At 39.8% G+C, this 19884-nt stretch overlaps 1 protein-coding gene across 2 annotated transcripts in view; it reads right to left on the reverse strand.

The window, feature by feature from the left end:
• Positions 1 to 19884, reverse strand: part of C1QTNF3 (C1q and TNF related 3) — an 82891-nt gene that overhangs the window by 47120 nt on the left and 15887 nt on the right. For both annotated transcript variants that reach the window (XM_063456842.1, XM_063456841.1), the window contains exon 3: positions 17078 to 17232. In XM_063456842.1, the coding sequence (XP_063312912.1) occupies positions 17078 to 17232 (155 nt within the window). The remainder of the gene's footprint in view (positions 1 to 17077; positions 17233 to 19884) is intronic.

The following is a 19884-nucleotide window of genomic DNA, read 5'->3' on the forward strand; positions in this document are numbered from 1 at the left end:
AAAAAGTTTTTTATTATAATAGCTCCCAAGAATAAAGAGCATTCTCAATAGGAAAAGGCACTTTCTTACTAAATGTTAGAACAGGTTTTTTAAACAGAAACAAAATGTTTGATGGGCTACAGAGATGATTAATTTGCCTAAATTTGATATTTAAAGTTTTTATCTACTGAAAAAAACAAGCATTCCTTAGAAATAGTAATGATTTGAGATGGGTATAAAAAAAAACAGAACCCCTAAAAAAACAGATTTCTTGAGGTTGCAGCTTCCATGAAAATCTTACACTCAGATTTAAATACATTGCAAAATGGTCTCTAAGACATCCCAAAAAAAAGGCACATTAGAATGTTTTTTTTTATTATATCTCATAGGACAACCTATATGAAGATTTCGGCGTTGGTTACTTTAGTGGGATTTGATCACATATTGTGTGATCAGTATAACATAAAAAAAAAAAAAAAAATAACTGAGGATAGGGCCGGACTGGGAAAAAAATTAGGCCCGGGCATTTTTCAATCAGAGCGGCCCCCTAAGAAGGGGGCGGGGCCAGAGAGGGTGTGTTTTGTCATCACTAATGACAATCACGCCCCCTCTCAAAGTGAGCATGTTGGTTCAATACACAGAGCCCCGCTGAAGAGCTCTGGCATTAGAAAAAGGCCCTGTATTTGTTCTGCGCAGCGCAAGCAAATTTAATAACATGCTTGCGCTGTTTGCTTTTAAATTGTCTCTGGTGTCTCCACAGGTGAGATACCAGAGGACAAAAGGGCCAGGAAAGTGTATGGTGCATGTGGGATTGCGTGTGTGTAGAGTGTGGTGTGGTATTGTGTAAATAGGTCAATTTAATTTGTGTTTGTGGTGTAATATGTGTGGCTAGGGGCTGTAGAGAGTGTGTGTATAGTGGGCATAGTGTTATAGGGGATGTAGCGAGTGTGTGCATACGGGCTGAAGTGTGTGTGTATAGGTGACGTAGTGTGTGTAGGGGTTGTAGAGAGGGTGTGTTTAGAGAATGTTGTATGTGTTTGCTGACAAGGAATGTAGTGTGTGTGTAGGTGGTGCAGTGTGTGTGTGTGTGTAGGAGATCTAGTGTGTAAAGGACCAAGAGTGTGTATAGGAGATTCTGTTTGTGTGTGTGTGTGTGTGTATATATAGAGGATTAAGAGTGCATATAGGGTAAGGGATCTAGCGTGTATCTGGAGCATAATGTGTGTAGTGGTGCAGTGTGAAGGGTGCTGTAGTGTGTGTGTGTGTGTGTGTGTGTGTGTATATATATATATATATATATATTTGGACGTATTGTATGTGTGAGGGGCGCAGTGTGTGTGTATGTAAGAGGGGTGCTGTGTGTGAGGGTGTTTTTATCTGCCATCACATTCTAGGTTTCTAATTTTCTTTGTCTGCTAACTCACTGAGGGTTATTTTATATAATATATATATATATATATATATATATATATATATATATGTGTGTGTGTGTGTGTGTGTGTGTGAGCGAGGGTGCTGTCTTTCTGAGGGTGCTGTGTGTGAGTGAGGGTGCTGTGTGTGAGTGAGGGTGCTGTGTGTGAGTGAAGGTGATGTGTGTGTCTGAAGGTGATGTGTGCTGTGTGTCTGAGGGTGCTGTGTGTGTCTGGGTGCGCTGTGTGTGTTTGGGTGCTGTGTGTGTGTGTCTGGGGGTGCTGTGTGTGTGTGTCTGGGGGTGCTGTGTGTGTGTGTCTGGGGGTGCTGTGTGTGTGTCTGGGGGTGCTGTGTGTGTGTGTGTGTGTGTGTGTTTGGGGGTGCTGTGTGTGTGTGTGTGTGTGTCTGGGGGTGCTGTGTGTGTGTGTGGGGGGGGGTGCTGTGTGTGTGTGTCTGGGGGTGCTGTGTGTGTGTGTCTGGGGGTGCTGTGTGTGTGTCTGGGGGTGCTGTGTGTGTGTGTGTGTGTCTGCGTGCTGTTTGTGTCGGGGGGTGCTGTTTGTCGGGGGTGCTGTTTGTGTCGGGGGGTGCTGTTTGTGTCGGGGTGCTGTGTGTGTGTCTGGGGGTGCTGTGTGTGTGTCTGGGGGTGCTGTGTGTGTCTGGGAAGATGTATCTGTGGCTGGGGGTGATGTGTGTGTGAGGGGGCTGTTAGTGTGATTTTTTTATTTAAATGTAAGTTTTTTTTTTATTAGATAAAAAAATCACACTAACAGCCCCCTCACACACACATCACCCCCAGCCACACACACCACCCCCAGACACACACAGCACCCCCAGACACACACACAGCACCCCCAGACACACACACACAGCACCCCCAGACACACACACACAGCACCCCGACACACATGTGGTGCTGTGTTTGTGTCGGGGTGCTGTGTGTGTGTCTGGGGGTGCTGTGTGTGTCTGGGTGCTGTGTGTGTGTCTGGGGGTGCTGTGTGTGTGTGTGGGGGTGCTGTGTGTGTGGCTGGGGGTGATGTGTGTGTGAGGGGGCTGTTAGTGTGATTTTTTTAAATTTAAATGTATTTTTTTTTATTAATAATTTTAAAAAAAAAGTTATATCCCCCCCCCTCCCTTCTTACCTTTTATCCTGGGAGGGGGGGAGATCCGTTCTGCCTGGGTGGAGGAGGGGTGCCATGCTGCCATCCTTCCCTGGTGGTCCAGTGGTGAGAGTGAACTCTAGCCCCTGCCGGCGAGAGGACCCGGCGGAGCTGCTGGGTAGAGCTCCGCCGGTCCTCTCCTCCCTCCCTCACACCCCACAGCCGGCGGCCGCATGTAACAGGGTCTCTGGGCCGGTGAGGGAGATCTTTGATCTCCCCACCGGCCCATGGAGACACACAGCAGGGCCGGCGCTTGGATAGCGTTGGCCCTGCAGCGGCCGGCCGGGGAGATCCTGAGATCTCCCCTGCCGGCCTCGGCCCCACGGCCATCGCGGCCCACCGGGCATTTGCCCGGTATGCCCGATGGCCAGTCCGGGCCTGACAGAGGATGATTTCTGACTTTTAGATTACTGTGTATTCTTGTGCATTCATGTGTTTATTATGAGCATGACCTTATTGCTTTGAAATACACATGTCCTTATGCTTTATGTTTTTTTGTATTTACACCCTTTTTGTCTGTCTTTGTTTACATATTTTTTTAATTTAATTATTGTATATACTATGTCAGTTTATCTGTCTCATGTTATCTGTTTATACCATCATGTAGGTGTACATCACAAAATGTAGGTGATTTTCCCCTTTTCACTTATAGGGTGTGTTTAATTGACACTATAGGCACACAGAAAATTTCAGCTTATAGCAGTGCCCTGGCAGTTTAACACTGTAATTGTTATTATTGCAGTTATTGAGAAACTGTAATAATTAAATCAGGGTTAACTCTTCCTGTAGTTTATGTCTACCAGCCACTGGATGCACTTCCTGGGTTGCTAGTCGACTTTTGGTCACCTGACAAACGCTGGACGCCCACGCCATGCATGAAGACATCTAGCGTCAGCTATAACTCCATAGGAAAACATTCATTCAATGCTTTCCTATGGGGTAGTCCTAATGTAATTGCAGTGCCCGCTGCGCATGCGCATTAGGTCCCTGACGTCGGCTGACATCGGGGGAGGAGGAGTGAAGGTGGAGGCAATAATTCCTGTATAACGAAGTACTCACTTTATTATTACATATATAACAGCATCTTCATATTGCAGCCTTGTTACACAAATTACACAAATCCCTCGAACATTCCACCAACATCCAACAGTAACAGGAAGTAAAGAACCAAACGAAAGGAAGTGCATCATTCACAGCCAACAGCCCAGCTGCCCATACATCACAATACATACACTCATACACTCACACACACACATTCACAGTCCAACTGCCCATACATCAGAATACATACACACATGCACATTATAGGCCTATAAGTACAAGTAGGACATTGCTGTTTCAAAATATTTATTTTTAACATGTATCAATAGTGATATTCTAACACTGGTATCTGTCATAAATCTCTGAATCACAACTCATATGTACATATGTTTTTTAAAGTAGACAACCCAGGGTATTCAATATAGGGTATGTCCAGTCTTTTTTAGTAGCCGCTTAGTCACAAACACTGGCCAAAGTTAGCATTTATATTTGTTTGTGTGTAAAAAATGCAAAAAACAATTATGAACACAAACTTTGGCCAGTGTTTGTGACTAAGTGGCTACTAAAACAGACTGAACATACCCCATTTGCAATACCTTGGGTTGTCTTCTTTTGCAAATGGTATGCCATCATGGGGGTTGATTCTCCTTCTTGGGTTACCATATGCTCTCAAAGGCAACATAACCAATCTGGCAAATTTTAATGTGAAAAAAAATGAAAATCAAGCCTTTTATTTGACCCTGTAACTTTCAAAAACACTATAAAACCTGTACATGGGGGATACTGTTATACTCGGAAAACTTTGCTGAACACAAATATTAGTGTTTCAAAACAGTAGAATGTATCACAACAATGATATCATCAGTAAAAATGACGTTTGCGTGTGATAAATGCAAAAATGTCACTTTCACTGACAATATCATCGTTTTGATATGTTTTACTGTTTTGAAACACTAATATTTGTGTTCAGTGAAGTCTTCTGAGTAAAACAGTATCCCCCCCATGTACAGGTTTTAGGGTGTCATGGAAAGTTACAGGGTTCAATACAGTGCTAGCAAATTAAATTCTCTGGACTTTCGGCCTGGGTTGTCAGGCAGATCCCTCAAATTGTAATTAATAAAATTACTTAATTATGTAAAATATTACATAAATATGCACATAGAATTTAAATATATACATATACGTATCTATATATTTGAAGTCTACGTGTACATTTAGTATATTTATGAAATTATTTATGTTATTATGCATATGGATATATATATATTGTATTTATATTTATTTATATATATATATATATATATATATATAAAATTTTATTCAAAGTGTATTTAATATCAAAATACAGTTAGAATAAAATTTTATATATATATTTATATATAAATATTTATATACCGTATATACTCGAGTATAAGCCGACCCAAATATAAGCCGAGGCCCCTAATTTTACCCCAAAAAACTTATTGACTTGAGTATAAGACTAGGATGGGAAATGCAGCAGCTACTGGTAAATGTCTAAATAAAATTAGATCCTAAAAAAATTATATTAATTGAATATTTATTTACAGTGTGTGTGTATATAATGAATGCAGTGTGTGTGTATGAATGCAGTGTGTGTATGAGTGCAGTGTGTGTATGAGTGCAGTGTGTGTGTATGAATGCAGTGTGTGTATGAATGCAGTGTGTGTGTATGAGTGCAGTGTGTGTGTGTATGAATGCAGTGTGTGTGTGTGTGTATGAATGCAGTGTGTATTAATGCAGTGTGTGTGTGTATGAATGCAGTGTGTATGAATGCAGTGTGTGTGTGTATGAATGCAGTGTGTATGAATGCAGTGTGTGTGTGTATGAGTGCAGTGTGTGTGTATGAATGCAGTGTGTGTGTGTGTGTATGCGTGCAGTGTGTGTATGAGTGCAGTGTGTGTGTGTATGAATGCAGTGTGTGTATGAATGAAGTGTGTGTGTGTGTGTGTGTATGAGTGCAGTGTGTGTATGAATGCAGTGTGTGTGTGTGTGTGTGTATGAATGCAGTGTGTGTGAGTGCAGTGTGTGTGTGTGTGTGTGTGTGTGTGTGTATGAATGCAGTGTGTGTGTGTGTGTGTGTGATGCAGAGTGTGATGCAGAGCCTTGGTGGGGGGTGGGCATTTGTATTATTATTTTTTTAATTATTATACTTTTAATATTAATTTTTTTGTTATATAAATTTTTTTTATTATATTATAATTTTTTTATTATTATTATTATTATTAATATTTTATTATTTATATTTTTATTTATTTTTTTCGTCCCCCCTCCCTGCTTGAGGGGGCTCTCACTCCCTAGTGGTCCAGTGGCATTGGCAGTTCAGTGGAGGGGGGCTGGCAGAAAGCGTTTACTTACCTCTCCTGCAGCTCCTGTCAGCTCCCTTCTCCTCCGCGCCGGTCCGGTCAGCTCCCCTGTCAGCTCCCAGTGTAAGTCTCGCGAGAGCCGCACTATGACCCCGCGGCTCTCGCGAGACTTACACTGGGAGCTGACAGGGGAGCTGACCGGACCGGCGCGGAGAAGAAGGGAGCTGGCAGGAGCTGCAGGAGAGGTAACTAAACGCTCTCTGCCAGCCCCCCTCCTACACATAGAAACATAGAAACATAAAATGTGACAGCAGATAAGAACCATTCGGCCCATCTAGTCTGCCCAATTTTCTAAATACTTTCATTAGTCCCTGGCCTTATGTTATATCTAGGAAAGCCTTATGCGTATTCCATGTGCATCATTAGATAAGAAACGATAGAAATGTGTTGTTGCCGTCCTCTTTTGATGAAAAATAACACTGTTTACTTTATAAAATATTAAAAGATAATTCTATGTAGTAGTATAATCATTTGTTTAACATGTCTTTTACCCCATAGGAAGGTATAGAAATTTGTTTATGATATAAATGAGCAACCAAAGAATTTTACTTTGATGTAATAAAACTTGAAACAGCAGTGCATTCATGTTTCAAAACCTCTCAACTGTAAAGTATTGAGAAAAGAGGATTAATCAAAACAGAATATACACTCCATTACACATTCAATACGTTTGAATCTAAGTATGTGAGAATTTGTTCGATTTATTTGTATTTGAAGGGTCAATGGTGCCACCTTTAAACTGAAACATATAACAGGTTTTCTTAAGGACACAAACATCAAAATACATCAATAGCAAGCTGCTTGAATTAGACGCCGCAGGTTAGGATATCCATCAAATAATTTTTTTGAGTTTCATTACATAGTTTCCACTTAATTATTCAGACTAAATACTGTGATTCGGTATGAAGTATATTGCCACATGTGGCATTTGAAATGGAAAATCTGCGGGCGTTCCATTATCTGAACAGCTGGCTTCGCTTGAAACTCATAATGTATGGTTAACATAATAAAATACACAGATACACCTATTTTCATCATACCTACCACAACAGTCATTAGTCTAATATTATCATTACCTTTTTTGTCACTTTACCCCACTCCCTCTAGCATGTAAGCTCATTGAGCAGGGCCCTCAACCCCTCTGTTCCTGTGTGTCCAACTTGTCTGGTTACAACTACATGATTGTTTGTCCACCCACTGTAAAGCGCTGCGGAATTTGTTGGCACTATATAAATAATAACATAATAATAATAACATAATAATAATAATAATAATAATAAATGGGAAGGCTGTAAGCCAGGAGTTGTCGGAGAGATTTACCGGCCTATATATAGTCACATGGTTGTCAGTAGGGTGCCATCAAACAGTCTTGATGACCTCTGCTATAAACACACACTCACATGCACATTGGTTCCTGAGGACACCTCAATGTGCTTCTCTGACAAACACCGTCTCATCTGCCCTAGATGTTACTTCATCTGAAATGTTTATCTATCAAAGCAAATGGGCTTAATTCTCCCAATAAAAAAAACTCTCCTTTGGGTTCACAGGACGCAAGCAGACATAGTATTAGTTCAAGAAACTCACTTTACAAGATCCAGGCATTTCCCACTAACAAATAGATACTATAAATACAGCTTGTTGTCAAACTCACCAGACACTAAATCCATTGGGGATTGAAAACATCCTGCCCCTTAACTAATATTTCTGCTATAACAGACCATTGTGGGCAATATATCACTACAACTGGTAACATAGGACAGATCAAATATGCCTTTTGCTCCTTATCTGCACCTGCTACACCTGACCATGCATTCTGGGGCTCCGTATCTACTCACTTAACATCTCTATTAGTTAATCACACTATATTAGGTAGTGACTGACACAGTACACTCTTCTGCCTTAGACAGGAGCAATTTGGAAAGTGAGAGTCCATGGTAATCACAGGGCGACCTATTATTCTCTCAATTCCTATCCATCCATAATACATCTACTTGGAATAACACTTTTTACTCTCACCCACAGATTGTATTCCTGAATAGATTATTTTTAATCTCACCTGACCCTAATTCCATGGGTCAAACAATCTCTTGGTTGAATTACTCAGACATTTCAATTATCCATACAATCCCTGAAATAATGCCCCTGGACCTGGAGAATGAATCCCCTCCATTACATGATAAATTGGTGACAGACACGGTTTCCAATTAAATAAAGCAATATTTCACCACAAGCACGGACTCTGTATCGTCACTATTAACACTGTGGGCAGCTCATCAAGCGGTAATCTGAGGTAAACTTATCAGCCTGGCCACAGAATTTAAAAAGCATAGAATTCAGCATATAGGAGACACTGGCTGAACTCTACAGGCTAGAAGCCCTACATAAAAATGTTTTTTTTTTTTTTTTAAAATACAACACCGTCCTTATTCACTCAACTCGCTGCTGCTAGAGAGGTTCTTAAAAATATTACAGCAAGAGGTACAACTAAAGCCGTGATGTGGATGAAACAGAGGAACTATGAAAAGAGCAACAAGGCTGACACATTGTTAGCCAGATGCCTCAAAAAAACATGTAGAATTAAAAAAAACTCTCACATGCAAACCCCAGATCATTCCCTAAAGTCACCTGACCAAGAAGCAGAAACTCAGGAGCAAACAGCTTCCTTTATCGACTCCTTACAGTTACCTACTTTACCCACTGAAGCTATGGACCTGTTAGCCACAGAAACTACAGTAGAAGAGATAGCAGAAGCCTTAGGACCCTTCAATCCTAACAAAATCCCAGGGCCATACAGATATACATCACTTTATTATAAAACTTTCGGAGAGCACCTGTTTAAACATCTATGTTCAGTGTTCAATGCCTGATTAAAAGGTGACAAACTTCAGCCGCAGTAAACCATGGCTAATATATGCTAATTACCAAAACCTGAAGATTACCTCCCAATATCTCTGTTAAATATGTACATTAACTTCCCTTTCACCCTAGTCTAAAATTCATGTCGGTAACTCCAGCTCTGAAAGGTACAGAATGAGACAAGGCCCTGGGCCTAAGAAGTGCACCGACACACTGCAGCCTACTCCCTTCCCCCCCCCCCCTCCCCGCCGCCCCCTTGGTTAGGGGTAATGCACCATCAAAACCGCCTCTCACCAACCAGGTTTCACTACCCGACCACAATATTATACCCTGTACGTAACATACCAAAACCACCAACCCCCTTGCACCCATGCTTCTAACTTGAGCCTACATTTAGACACACAGGGAACCTAACATTAAAACCTGTAAGCCTCGTTAAATTGTATGCTTAACCCGGCAAGAGACCAACCTCACACCTCACTCAACCATGTCTGCTATAACTGCTAAGCTGGTATACACTCTGTTTCAGACCGAAAAGCTCTTCCTTTCTTTCCTATGTGGCTTATCGGAACGCATCAGCCTGATTATAGTTCAATGCAATGCAAATGAACACTGTGATTGCCTCAATGCCCCACTAGATTGTTAGCATTCACGCTACTAATCTATACTTAATGGAGGTTCACATTGTGACCTTCCAAGCTTGATATAGACAATCCACTGACGTACCTACCATTTTACCTTTTTGCTCTGCCTGAAAGTGTTAACTTAATTGCATGCATGTTTAGGATATACAAAATTTGTTGTTTCATGTTTGACAAAAAAAATGTGCTGTATCAGAATGCCACCCATCGCTATGTCATGTATTACTAATCTATACTTAATGGAGGTTCACGTTGTGACCTTCCACACTTGATATAGACAATCCACTGACATGCCCACCATTTTACCTTTTTGCTCAGCCTGGAAGTGTTAACTTAATTGTATGCATATTTAGGATATACAAAATTTGTTGTTTCATGTTTGACATAAAAAATGAGCTGTATCAGAATGCCACCCATCGCTATGACATGTATTACTAATCTATCCTTAATGGAGGTTCACATTGTGACCTTCCACACTTGATATAGACAATCCACTGACATGCCTACCATTTTACCTTTTTTGCTCAGCCTGAATGTGTTAACTTAATTGCATGCATGTTTAGGATATACAAAATGTGTTGTTTCATGTTTGACTTAAAAAAAAAAAATGTGCTGTATCAGAATGCCACCCATCGTTTTGTCATGTATAGGCCTGCAGGAGCTGTTGTGGCCCGGCAAGCTTACTTGTACCCTATATGCACATACAAAAATAAAGATTTATAAACCACTGATCCAGAGGTATGCCCCTCCTCGTACCCTCCGCTCTGCCCGCGACCACCTCCTGACCGCTGCTCTCACCCGTACGGCCAACTCACGCTTGCAGGACCTCTCACGGGCGGCTCCTCTCCTATGGAATAACTTGCCTACTGCCATCAGACTCTCCCCTAGTCTTCAATCATTTAAGAAGGGCCTTAAAACCCATCTCTTCAGGAAAGCGTATGGCCTCCCAGAGTAATCTCTCCCTTACATACCTGTCTCTTGCTCTCCTATGGGATAGTGCTTTGCTCTCTCCTCCAGCTCTGCTTCACTCCTACTTGATATTTCCTATCCTAATGTTTCTAATACCCCACCTCCTATAGACTGTAAGCTCATTTGAGCAGGGTCCTCTTCAACCTATTATTCCTGTAAGTTTTCTTGTAATTGTCTTATTTATTGTTACATCCCCCCCTCTCAAAATATTGTAAAGCGCTACGGAATCTGTTGGCGCTATATAAATGGCAATAATAATAATAATTAAAAAAAAAAATATGTACATTAAAATCCTGATTAAATAATGGCAAAGATACTTAATCCATACCTGGAATCTTTAATTCACCTGTACCACATAGGCTTCATTCACAACAGACAAGTCTCTGAAAATACACATAGAGGCACAAATCTTATATGGTACGCCCAACATGGGTGGATCACAATAGCCGTGGTGTCTTTAGACACAGAGAAGGCATTTAACCGCCTGCTCTAGCCTTATCTGTTTATGATTTTGTCTGTTATGATTTTGTCTCATTTTGGACTCCCTTAAATTTTTTAAACTTCCTTATAGCATTTTATGATTCCCCAGGGGTTCTCTTCTAACATAGGTCCTCCAACTTTTACCAGAGCTAATGGAATGAATCAGGGATGCTCTCGGCCTTCCTCTTCCCGCCCCACCTACTTTTTGCATTGTCCCTTGAACCTCTGATGCAGGTGGTGAGGTCCAGCCGGGGGGTAGAAGGGGTTATCATCGGAGGAGTCAATTTTAAAATAGCAGCATGCACTGATGATATGCTTTTAACTCTAATCCTGAATCATCCTTAACAGCCCTACTTGAATTGTTGCAGAGATACTTACAAATTTGTTGATGCAAATTGAATCTTACTAAATCTGACCTTCTCCCAATACAAATCGAGCCCTCACAATTAACCCAGCTGAAAGACAAGTTCCCTTTTTGAATCTGTAAGTCTAACATTAAATATCTAGGCAAATGTAGGGTAATAACTGCTTGATCCAAGGATAAATCTGACTGCCATTCTGGGGTCAAGAAGGAATTTTTTTCCTAGCTTGTTGCTAAATTGGAAGGGCTTCAAACTGGGTTTTTTTTTCCTTCTTTTGGATCAACAGCAAAAAACTAATGTGAGGAAGGCTAAACTTGATGGACGCAAGTCTCTTTTCAGCTATGTAACTATGTAACTATGTAATATACCTCACTAGCAATAAGCACCATCTGTATGACACCAATTCCCCATTACTATATAAAGCATACACAAATCTAAACAAGTGGAGGGCCCTGTGTATCTCTTGGTTGTGTCGCATCACCTCCATTTAGATGATCCTAGTGTCATGATCTGCTCTGCTCTGTTCTGATGTCGGGACTTGGCTTCTGGTATCCAGTACTCTTGTTTCAATTCTTGTTTGTTTTTTCTTGGTTTTTTGGTTTTCTAGTCTATGTCTGGTTTTCTTTATGCTGGGATTTCTGGGTTCGTTCCTATAGTTCGTCCCTGGATTTCCCAATCTCCAGGTTTCCTTTAAATGTTTGTTTTATGTTGCCACACCCGTTTGTTTTCCATCATTGCTTTCTGTTTCAGAGTCCTACAGGCAGCTGCTCAAAGCTTCTGCCCTTTCTTGCAGGTAAGTGCTATATATGTCTACTTAGGATGTTTTAGCATACATTAGGCAGTGTAGGACCTGCCAGATATGGGGTACATTGGCGTTGTTGGCAGGCTTATGCAATGTATGATCATATAGTGTGACTAAATCCCCATGATTTTCATATGTAGTACTTAGTTATTTCTCCTCTTGTTTTGCCTTTGTTATCGTGTCTTGTTTTAGTTTGTATACCCAGCCCACGTACAGTCCTGTTCAGTCATGCCCATGTTATGTTCATGTTTTCCTCATGTCTTGTGTGTATGTTCTGGGTTTAGCTTACTATCCTTCTCTGGTTCTGGGTTCTATTAGTTCTGTCTTGTTTTCATGTTTGGTGCCTATCTCTAGTCTTGCCTTGTTTCTAGTACTGGATACAATCTTGCTGCAGAGCCTCCCTATTCAGCTCCTGGGAGGTCTGCTTAATTTCCAAGCTCCTAGTTCCTGGTATCCGCAGAAGCTGATTCAGGGTCTTGGTATGTGGCTGCACAAATGCTGGTGCTCAACACCAGGGGGCGTGCGGTTACCCTGCACCAGTCCCTGCTAATCCGCCTCCATGCTGAGGACTCCCTCTTAACATCAGGCACATTGGGTTCCGGTCCTTGCTCCGCTGCCCGGACACTGTGTCTGGGTTCCGGGCACCGGACCGCCACCCTGACACCTAGTCCCTAGCTTTTTATATATCTTTCAAACATTGCCAATACCGGTCTGTTGAGCTGACCTTAAAACACTCCAAGCAGTAGTAAATGTATTCATGTGGAATGTATGATGGCCAAGAATATGCAGAAATACATTATAGAAACATAGAAACATAGAATGTGACGGCAGATAAGAACCATTCGGCCCATCTAGTCTGCCCGGTTTTCTAAATACTTTCATTAGTCCCTGGCCTTATCTTATAGTTAGGATAGCCTTATGTCTATCCCACGCATGCTTAAACTCCTTTACTGTGTTAGCCTCTACCACTTCAGCTGGAAGGCTATTCCATGCATCCACTACCCTCTCAGTAAAGTAATACTTCCTGATATTATTTTTAAACCTTTGTCCCTCTAATTTAAGACTATGTCCTCTTGTTGTGGTAGTTTTTCTTCTTTTAAATATAGTCTCCTCCTTTACTGTGTTGATTCCCTTTATGTATTTAAATGTTTCTATCATATCCCCCCTGTCTCGTCTTTCCTCCAAGCTATACATGTTAAGATCCTTTAACCTTTCCTGGTAAGTTTTATCCTGCAATCCATGAACCAGTTTAGTAGCTCTTCTTTGAACTCTCTCTAAGGTATCAATACCCTTCTGAAGATAGGGTCTCCAGTACTGTGTACAGTACTCCAAGTGAGGTCTCACCAGTGTTCTGTACAATGGCATGAGCACTTCCCTCTTTCTACTGCTAATACCTCTCCCTATACAACCAAGCATTCTGCTAGCATTTCCTGCTGCTCTATTACATTGTCTGCCTACCTTTAAGTCATCAGAAATAATCACCCCTAAATCCCTTTCCTCAGATGTTGAGGTTAGGACTCTATCAAATATTTTGTACTCTACCCTTGTGTTTTTACGTCCAAGATGCATTATCTTGCACTTATCCACATTAAATGTCAGTTGCCACAACTCTGACCATTTTTCTAATTTACCTAAATCATTTTCCATGTGGCTTATCCCTCCTGGAACATCAACCCTGTTACATATCTTAGTATCATCCGCAAAAAGACACACCTTACCATCAAGACCTTCTGCAATATCACTAATAAAAATATTAAAGAGAATGGGTCCAAGTACAGATCCCTGAGGTACCCCACTGGTGACAAGCCCAAGCTTCGAATATACTCCATTGACTACAACCCTCTGTTGCCTGTCACTCAGCCACTGCCTTACCCATTCAACAATATTGGAATCCAAACTCAAAGATTGTAGTTTATTGATAAGCCTTCTATGTGCAACAGTGTCAAAATTATGCGTACCATAGAGATCAGGTGGTGTGGGACGATAAAATTCCACTCATTATTTATATGCTATGCATTTAGTTCAAATACAAAATCTATAACCTCTCTGCAACAGGAGTTTTAGAAAGCGCACTTAAGTCCCCTGTTGCAGAGGTATCAACAATATGCTCTTATTAATAGGCTGTGACATACAAAACCATTCGTATTAAGGTTTAATTTTCCTTAGAGCATACTTTGTCGTTGTAAATAATTCCAAAGTTCTAAACTTCTGTAAATTCTGCAAAGATTTGCTAATTATGTAAATATAAATTTTGATAACCAACAAGATTCTTGTCAGTGTAGTCAACTGTAACTGAACCAGTATTCCGCAAATGGAAATACCAAATATTTTTTTTCAGCTACATGTGGATACATTTTGGACAATGCGTTATTGTAATTCTTTCAAAATGGGACATAATGTGATAGGATATACACGTGCTTAGAATGATTATTATCGTCTATGAGTGAAAACCGAATATTTGCACACTAAAGTGTTAAAACATTGAACCCTTGAGGTTCCTAAATCACTGTACACTCAAAGGTTAATAGTTATTCTCTCAATTTAGATACTAACCAATCAAGGTAGACTTAGACACACTTGATTGGTGCTGTGCTTTATCAAATGGGCCAAAGATAGACCACTTCCCCACCTTTTTAAACTGGACACTGTCGGCAGGTCCGTTTCCCCTCTGATGAGCCAGAGTGGTGAAACACGCATCAGGGTTTCTGACATGCACTATTCCCAGCCACTTTGTCAGGAGTGAGCCTTACTTTATCAATAGTGATTACACACTAACTGAAGCCTTGAGTAAAGGCAAACAGTTCAGATCATCAGAAAGTTCAGGGCTTTTTTATGAGCATTCTTCCCTCTTATGAGTCTACAAGGAAAGGTAGGGGGGAGGTATTCTTTTACCAACACGTAGGGGCTTAGGCTTTTTGAGTTAGGGGGTTCCCTTGAAGGCACAGTCCTATTATAGGCAATCCCTTTTATGAGAGTGAACCTATATTATTAGACATGTGCAATTTATTTCGTTCCGAATGTGAATTCAGACAAATTTCGGGCAATTTGCATATTCGGATGCTTCTGAATGTCCGAGGTGCTGAAGTAGCAAATTGCTGTATTTCCGAAGTGCTGAAGTGCTGAATTTCAGAAGTGCCTAACCAAACCAAATTGCCAAAGTGCCGAATTTCGGAAGTGCCAAAGTGTTTTGGATTTCTGTAAAGTGGCAAAACAAGAGAGGGAGGGAAAATGACGTGAATGATGACAGGGGTAGGGGTAGGGGACGGTAGGGTTAGGGGTAGTGTTATGGGTATGGTTAGGGTTAGGGCGCTCTACAGATAATTCGAATTCCAAAGTCTTGAATTGCCAAAGTCCTGAATTGCTGAAGATCTGAATTTCTGAAGTCCCGAATCGCCGAAGTTCCGAATTGCCGAAGTCCTGAATTTCGGCAGTGCCGAACCGAACCAAATTGCCAAATTGCCGAATTTGTTTTCTTACCCAAATTTCCAAACGGAACCCAATTTTTTGCCCATGTATATCCCTATATTCTATGTTATCACATATACCCAGACCAGCCTCAGTCTTATACACTATTGCTACACACTTTGCCACAATGTTTTGGTAGCATATGAGTTGAGGTAACTTAACCTATCTCCTACCACTAGGTAGTTTGGGCACATGGTATTTGCACTACATTGTAGCCGCAAATGCTCACAGGTTAATGTCCATCCAGAGGATTGTCTTTATCGTAGAGACCAAGTGGTTTGAATGTGTTATCATGGTACAGTCTGACTCTCGAGAGATTACAAACAGCCTTGTTATCTTGAGCGATTTTATATTGCAACAAAGGCACTGTTTAGTTAATTATACCCCATTTCAGGCTCTTACTGTATCTACACTTGGTCTCTACTTGTTCTTATTAGGTATATAGTTTTGTTTTCTTTTTTGGTGTTTTGGACAAGGATACTGTATTTAACGCATATATTAAAGGTTAAGTTCTATTCTACTAAGCCTTTTACAGGCTTTCACTTTGTAGGAGATTTTCCATATCACTACCCTATTCCTTTGGAGTCCCCTTGGTGCTCCACTCCCTAAATACAGTAAATACATTCAATTTTTTTTTTCTCTCCTGTTAGTCTCTGCTCAACTACCATCCCTCATCGACCATACAACTGCAGACTACCCTATTGGATAGATATTGGAGCTTTCCTCTTTAAATCCTTTTTATAATTTTCTATACTGATAACACCAAATTGGTACATCTAGAAATACTTAAAATAATATCTAATGTAATCCAAAAGAGCAGCCAGGAAGTCGGGACTCAGATCCAAGATACAAGAAAACTGCAAACTGACTATTGTATGACTCATGTTATTATTCATTCTCGATCTCAGTGTACATTTAGAACAGATGTATCTTTCCGTCGAAATATTGATTGCATTTCTAAAATGTCAATTTAAAATGAAAAAATAAAGAATTAAAAAAATAAAGGCTTCAGATTCCATATGTAAACCAATATATTTCTCCTCCTCTTAAGCATTCAACTGCGGGAATTAGCAGTTAATCGGCTTTTCAGGAACAGAAAAACTGCTGATACACGTGATCACACTGATATGTCTTCTCCATTATTTTTCTGTTTCTAACTTCACTTGCTCTAAGTAAATCACCTCCTTGTAACTTGTTACAAGTAACTGTAGAATATTGCGATCCTCCAACCCCTATCTTTCGTCTGCTCCAAGCCATACATAAACAAACATTTCTACTATTTTAAATACAAACAAGGTAGTTAGATAAATCCATTCACATTCTACAGAACTTTACAGATCTATTCCTCAGGACCCCAGACAAACTGGGTTTCTGGGATTATTCTTTGCACTGCCTATTAAATGGAAAATGACGTGAGAAACAAACTTTTCTCGGATTATAAAACCAGATTGATTTGACTGCACTATACAAAGGCAAAGGTAACAATTCAATACATCTGGATGGATATATAATAGTTGATGTTAGTCACCTGAAGTTCTGGGGGAATTCCAGGATATCCCTTTTCTCCTTTTATTCCCACGTTACCTCGCTCCCCCCGCGGCCCCATATCTCCTCTGTCTCCTTTTTCACCCTTGGTTCCATCTTGTCCTGTAGCTCCATTATTTCCATTATTGCCATGATTTCCTGAAAATTAAAGGAATGTTTTATTATTTTGTATGGATTATTTTTTTGTTTGCTCATGATAGATGAGGAAAGTGCAATATATACAATAGAATATTATTTGTTATTATGTTCATGAAAAACAGGAATCATTTTGTTATTAAATTATTATATTTATTGGGACACATTTCAAATTTTCCAAATGATCCACTAGATATCAGATTATAGAGAACTGATGAAGATATCCTCCTTCACATTTTCAGCCACAATGTTCCTCTTTAAGCATTCCATATTTATCCACAATAGTTTATAAAAGATACCAAATACATTTTGTATTACAAGCAAGCCACCGAAATATAGAAATGCTTTAATATTAAAGGACACTTCGGTTATTCTCCTGGAACCAATATGTCTTAAGAGCATTTGATAGATTTTGGCCTCATAATCATGCAGTGGTTTTCTTTACATTCAAAACTTATTTGTTTTGCTTAAAAAAGTATTTTTTTTTATCTTTCTGCAGTTTAACATGTTAATTTTATCAACATCATTGTGGTGTGGAAAATATGCATGACAATGTTTAATTTAAAACGTTGTAGCAGTCCCACAATATTCAATATGACTAACAGTTTAACAAAGATTTAAAAAAAAATGTTAAATTGTGAGTAGGATTAAAAAAAAAAAATTAAAAACAATTTCAAATAAAGATCTCACTTTGATTCAAGGTTTTCCTAATTACTGTTTCCGAGTTTTCTTTCAAAATTAGAGGAACAGTTTAATGTTTGGAATAAGAACATGTGTTCCTAATGTTATACTGATCTAAGGGCTATTTAGATTTGCCCCTACTCTCCCCCCCCCCCCCTTATCCTCCCCAAAAAATGAAAAAGTAAACCATTACTCACCTTCTTTTCACGGGGAGCCAGACTCACCGCCGCTGCTTCTTCCCTGGCTGAGATCATCATTATTGATAATCTCAGCTAATCCAATGCTTCCCTTTTGGGAAGCATTGGGAGGCTAGTGTACATGGGCAGCAATCGTCGCTCTGCACCAATTAGAATCTCTTCATGCTGAGCGCGGAGACAGCAAACATTGGTCCTCCAAAGATTGAAGGACAGCACCAGGAAGCTCCTCCAGTGATTGTCTGAGTCACAGCCACTAGAAGTGGCATTAGGGAGGAGTGTAAAGGTAGCCTTTTCTCAGATAAGGCAGTGTTTACACTGCAAAAACTACAAGAAGACCGTTAGATGTAGTGGCTCTGGTGCATAGAGTGTCCCTTTAATTGTGTTCCTGAGCTGATTAATATATACCTGGTGCTCTACGTTAATATATTCAGAAATAAACATTTTGTAAATTAAAAATCCTAATACATCTAAATCTATGATTTCGTACTCAATTCACTAAATGATGGAACAAAAATGTACATACAGGACAATAAGGAAAAGTACAGACCACACACAAGTAGATATAGATAGACAAGTCCTTTTTTTTTTTTTTATTGGAGTGCTGCTGAGAACTCTGTAATTATACAGCTGTATAGACAGGCAGACAGAAATATCAGTAGATACAAAACAAACAAGAAAGGATAACAAGAGTTACAAGATTAAAAAAAATGCAACAATATGTTAAAATGGAATTCTGAGAAAAGTTTGTGATGCCATATTTCAAAGCAAATACACAAGTGATTATTATAAAAACAACACCATCACTTGCCATCTATTCCAAAACTCACTTGCCCCAATTCCACATTTTGCCACAACTCAACCACAGCCTAAAAATCCAGAGCTGCGATCCAGAGCTGCGATGCTGATGCCAGGTTATACCACACTGCTCCATGTCATGCCACACACCATAAACAAAGATTTCAGCTAGATTAAACCAGGACTAACCAATCACCACACTTAAAAATTACACAAAGCCAGACCTGTTTGAACTCCAGGCAGAATACCAAAAACCTCACATTCTCAAACCAGTGTTTGTCATTGCTTAATGACATATGCATCAAAACTTCCATTTCAGGAATACTGCTCCAGCTTGAACAGGAATTTGCTCAAACAAAAACCCTAAACAACAAGTCTCGCTCTGACCCAATTTCTTTCTAACTTTAAGGCAATTAGCAATCCAGAAACACAGATTTTAATTGAAATCAGTAACTTTCAGTTTGTACTGTAACATTTTTAGAGTAATCATATCAAATACCTTAACAAAATCCAAGTAGATCACATCCACTACAACACCCTGATCTATACATCTTCTGATTTTTTTATTACAGTTATTTCAGTAATCAGCATTCCTTCTCGGGAAGCAACATTTTTGCATATTAATTAAATGTCTAATAGCTGTGGTTAGGAGATCCATACTTCATATATACATTTGCAGCCCAAAATAATGAATCTATTCCAACACAATGTATTCTTGCTGTCCTTTAGATTATAAGCTCATTTGTGCAGGGCCCTCTTTAACTGTTCCCATATGTCTTACATGTTTTGTTAGAATTTAATGTTTGTCTTGTTTGCCTATTGTACAATGCTACAGACTATGTTGGTGCCATATAAATAATTGGAATTGTTCTAATTGGATTTATTGCACAATATCGGATCATATGGAAAAACTAACCCACACATTCATTTCAACTAAGGAAGCCATACATTCTCATACACAAGAACCTCGATTGGCATACAT

The sequence above is a fragment of the Pelobates fuscus genome, chromosome 5 (assembly GCF_036172605.1).
Source record: "Pelobates fuscus isolate aPelFus1 chromosome 5, aPelFus1.pri, whole genome shotgun sequence".
Taxonomy (NCBI): Eukaryota; Metazoa; Chordata; class Amphibia; order Anura; family Pelobatidae; genus Pelobates; species Pelobates fuscus.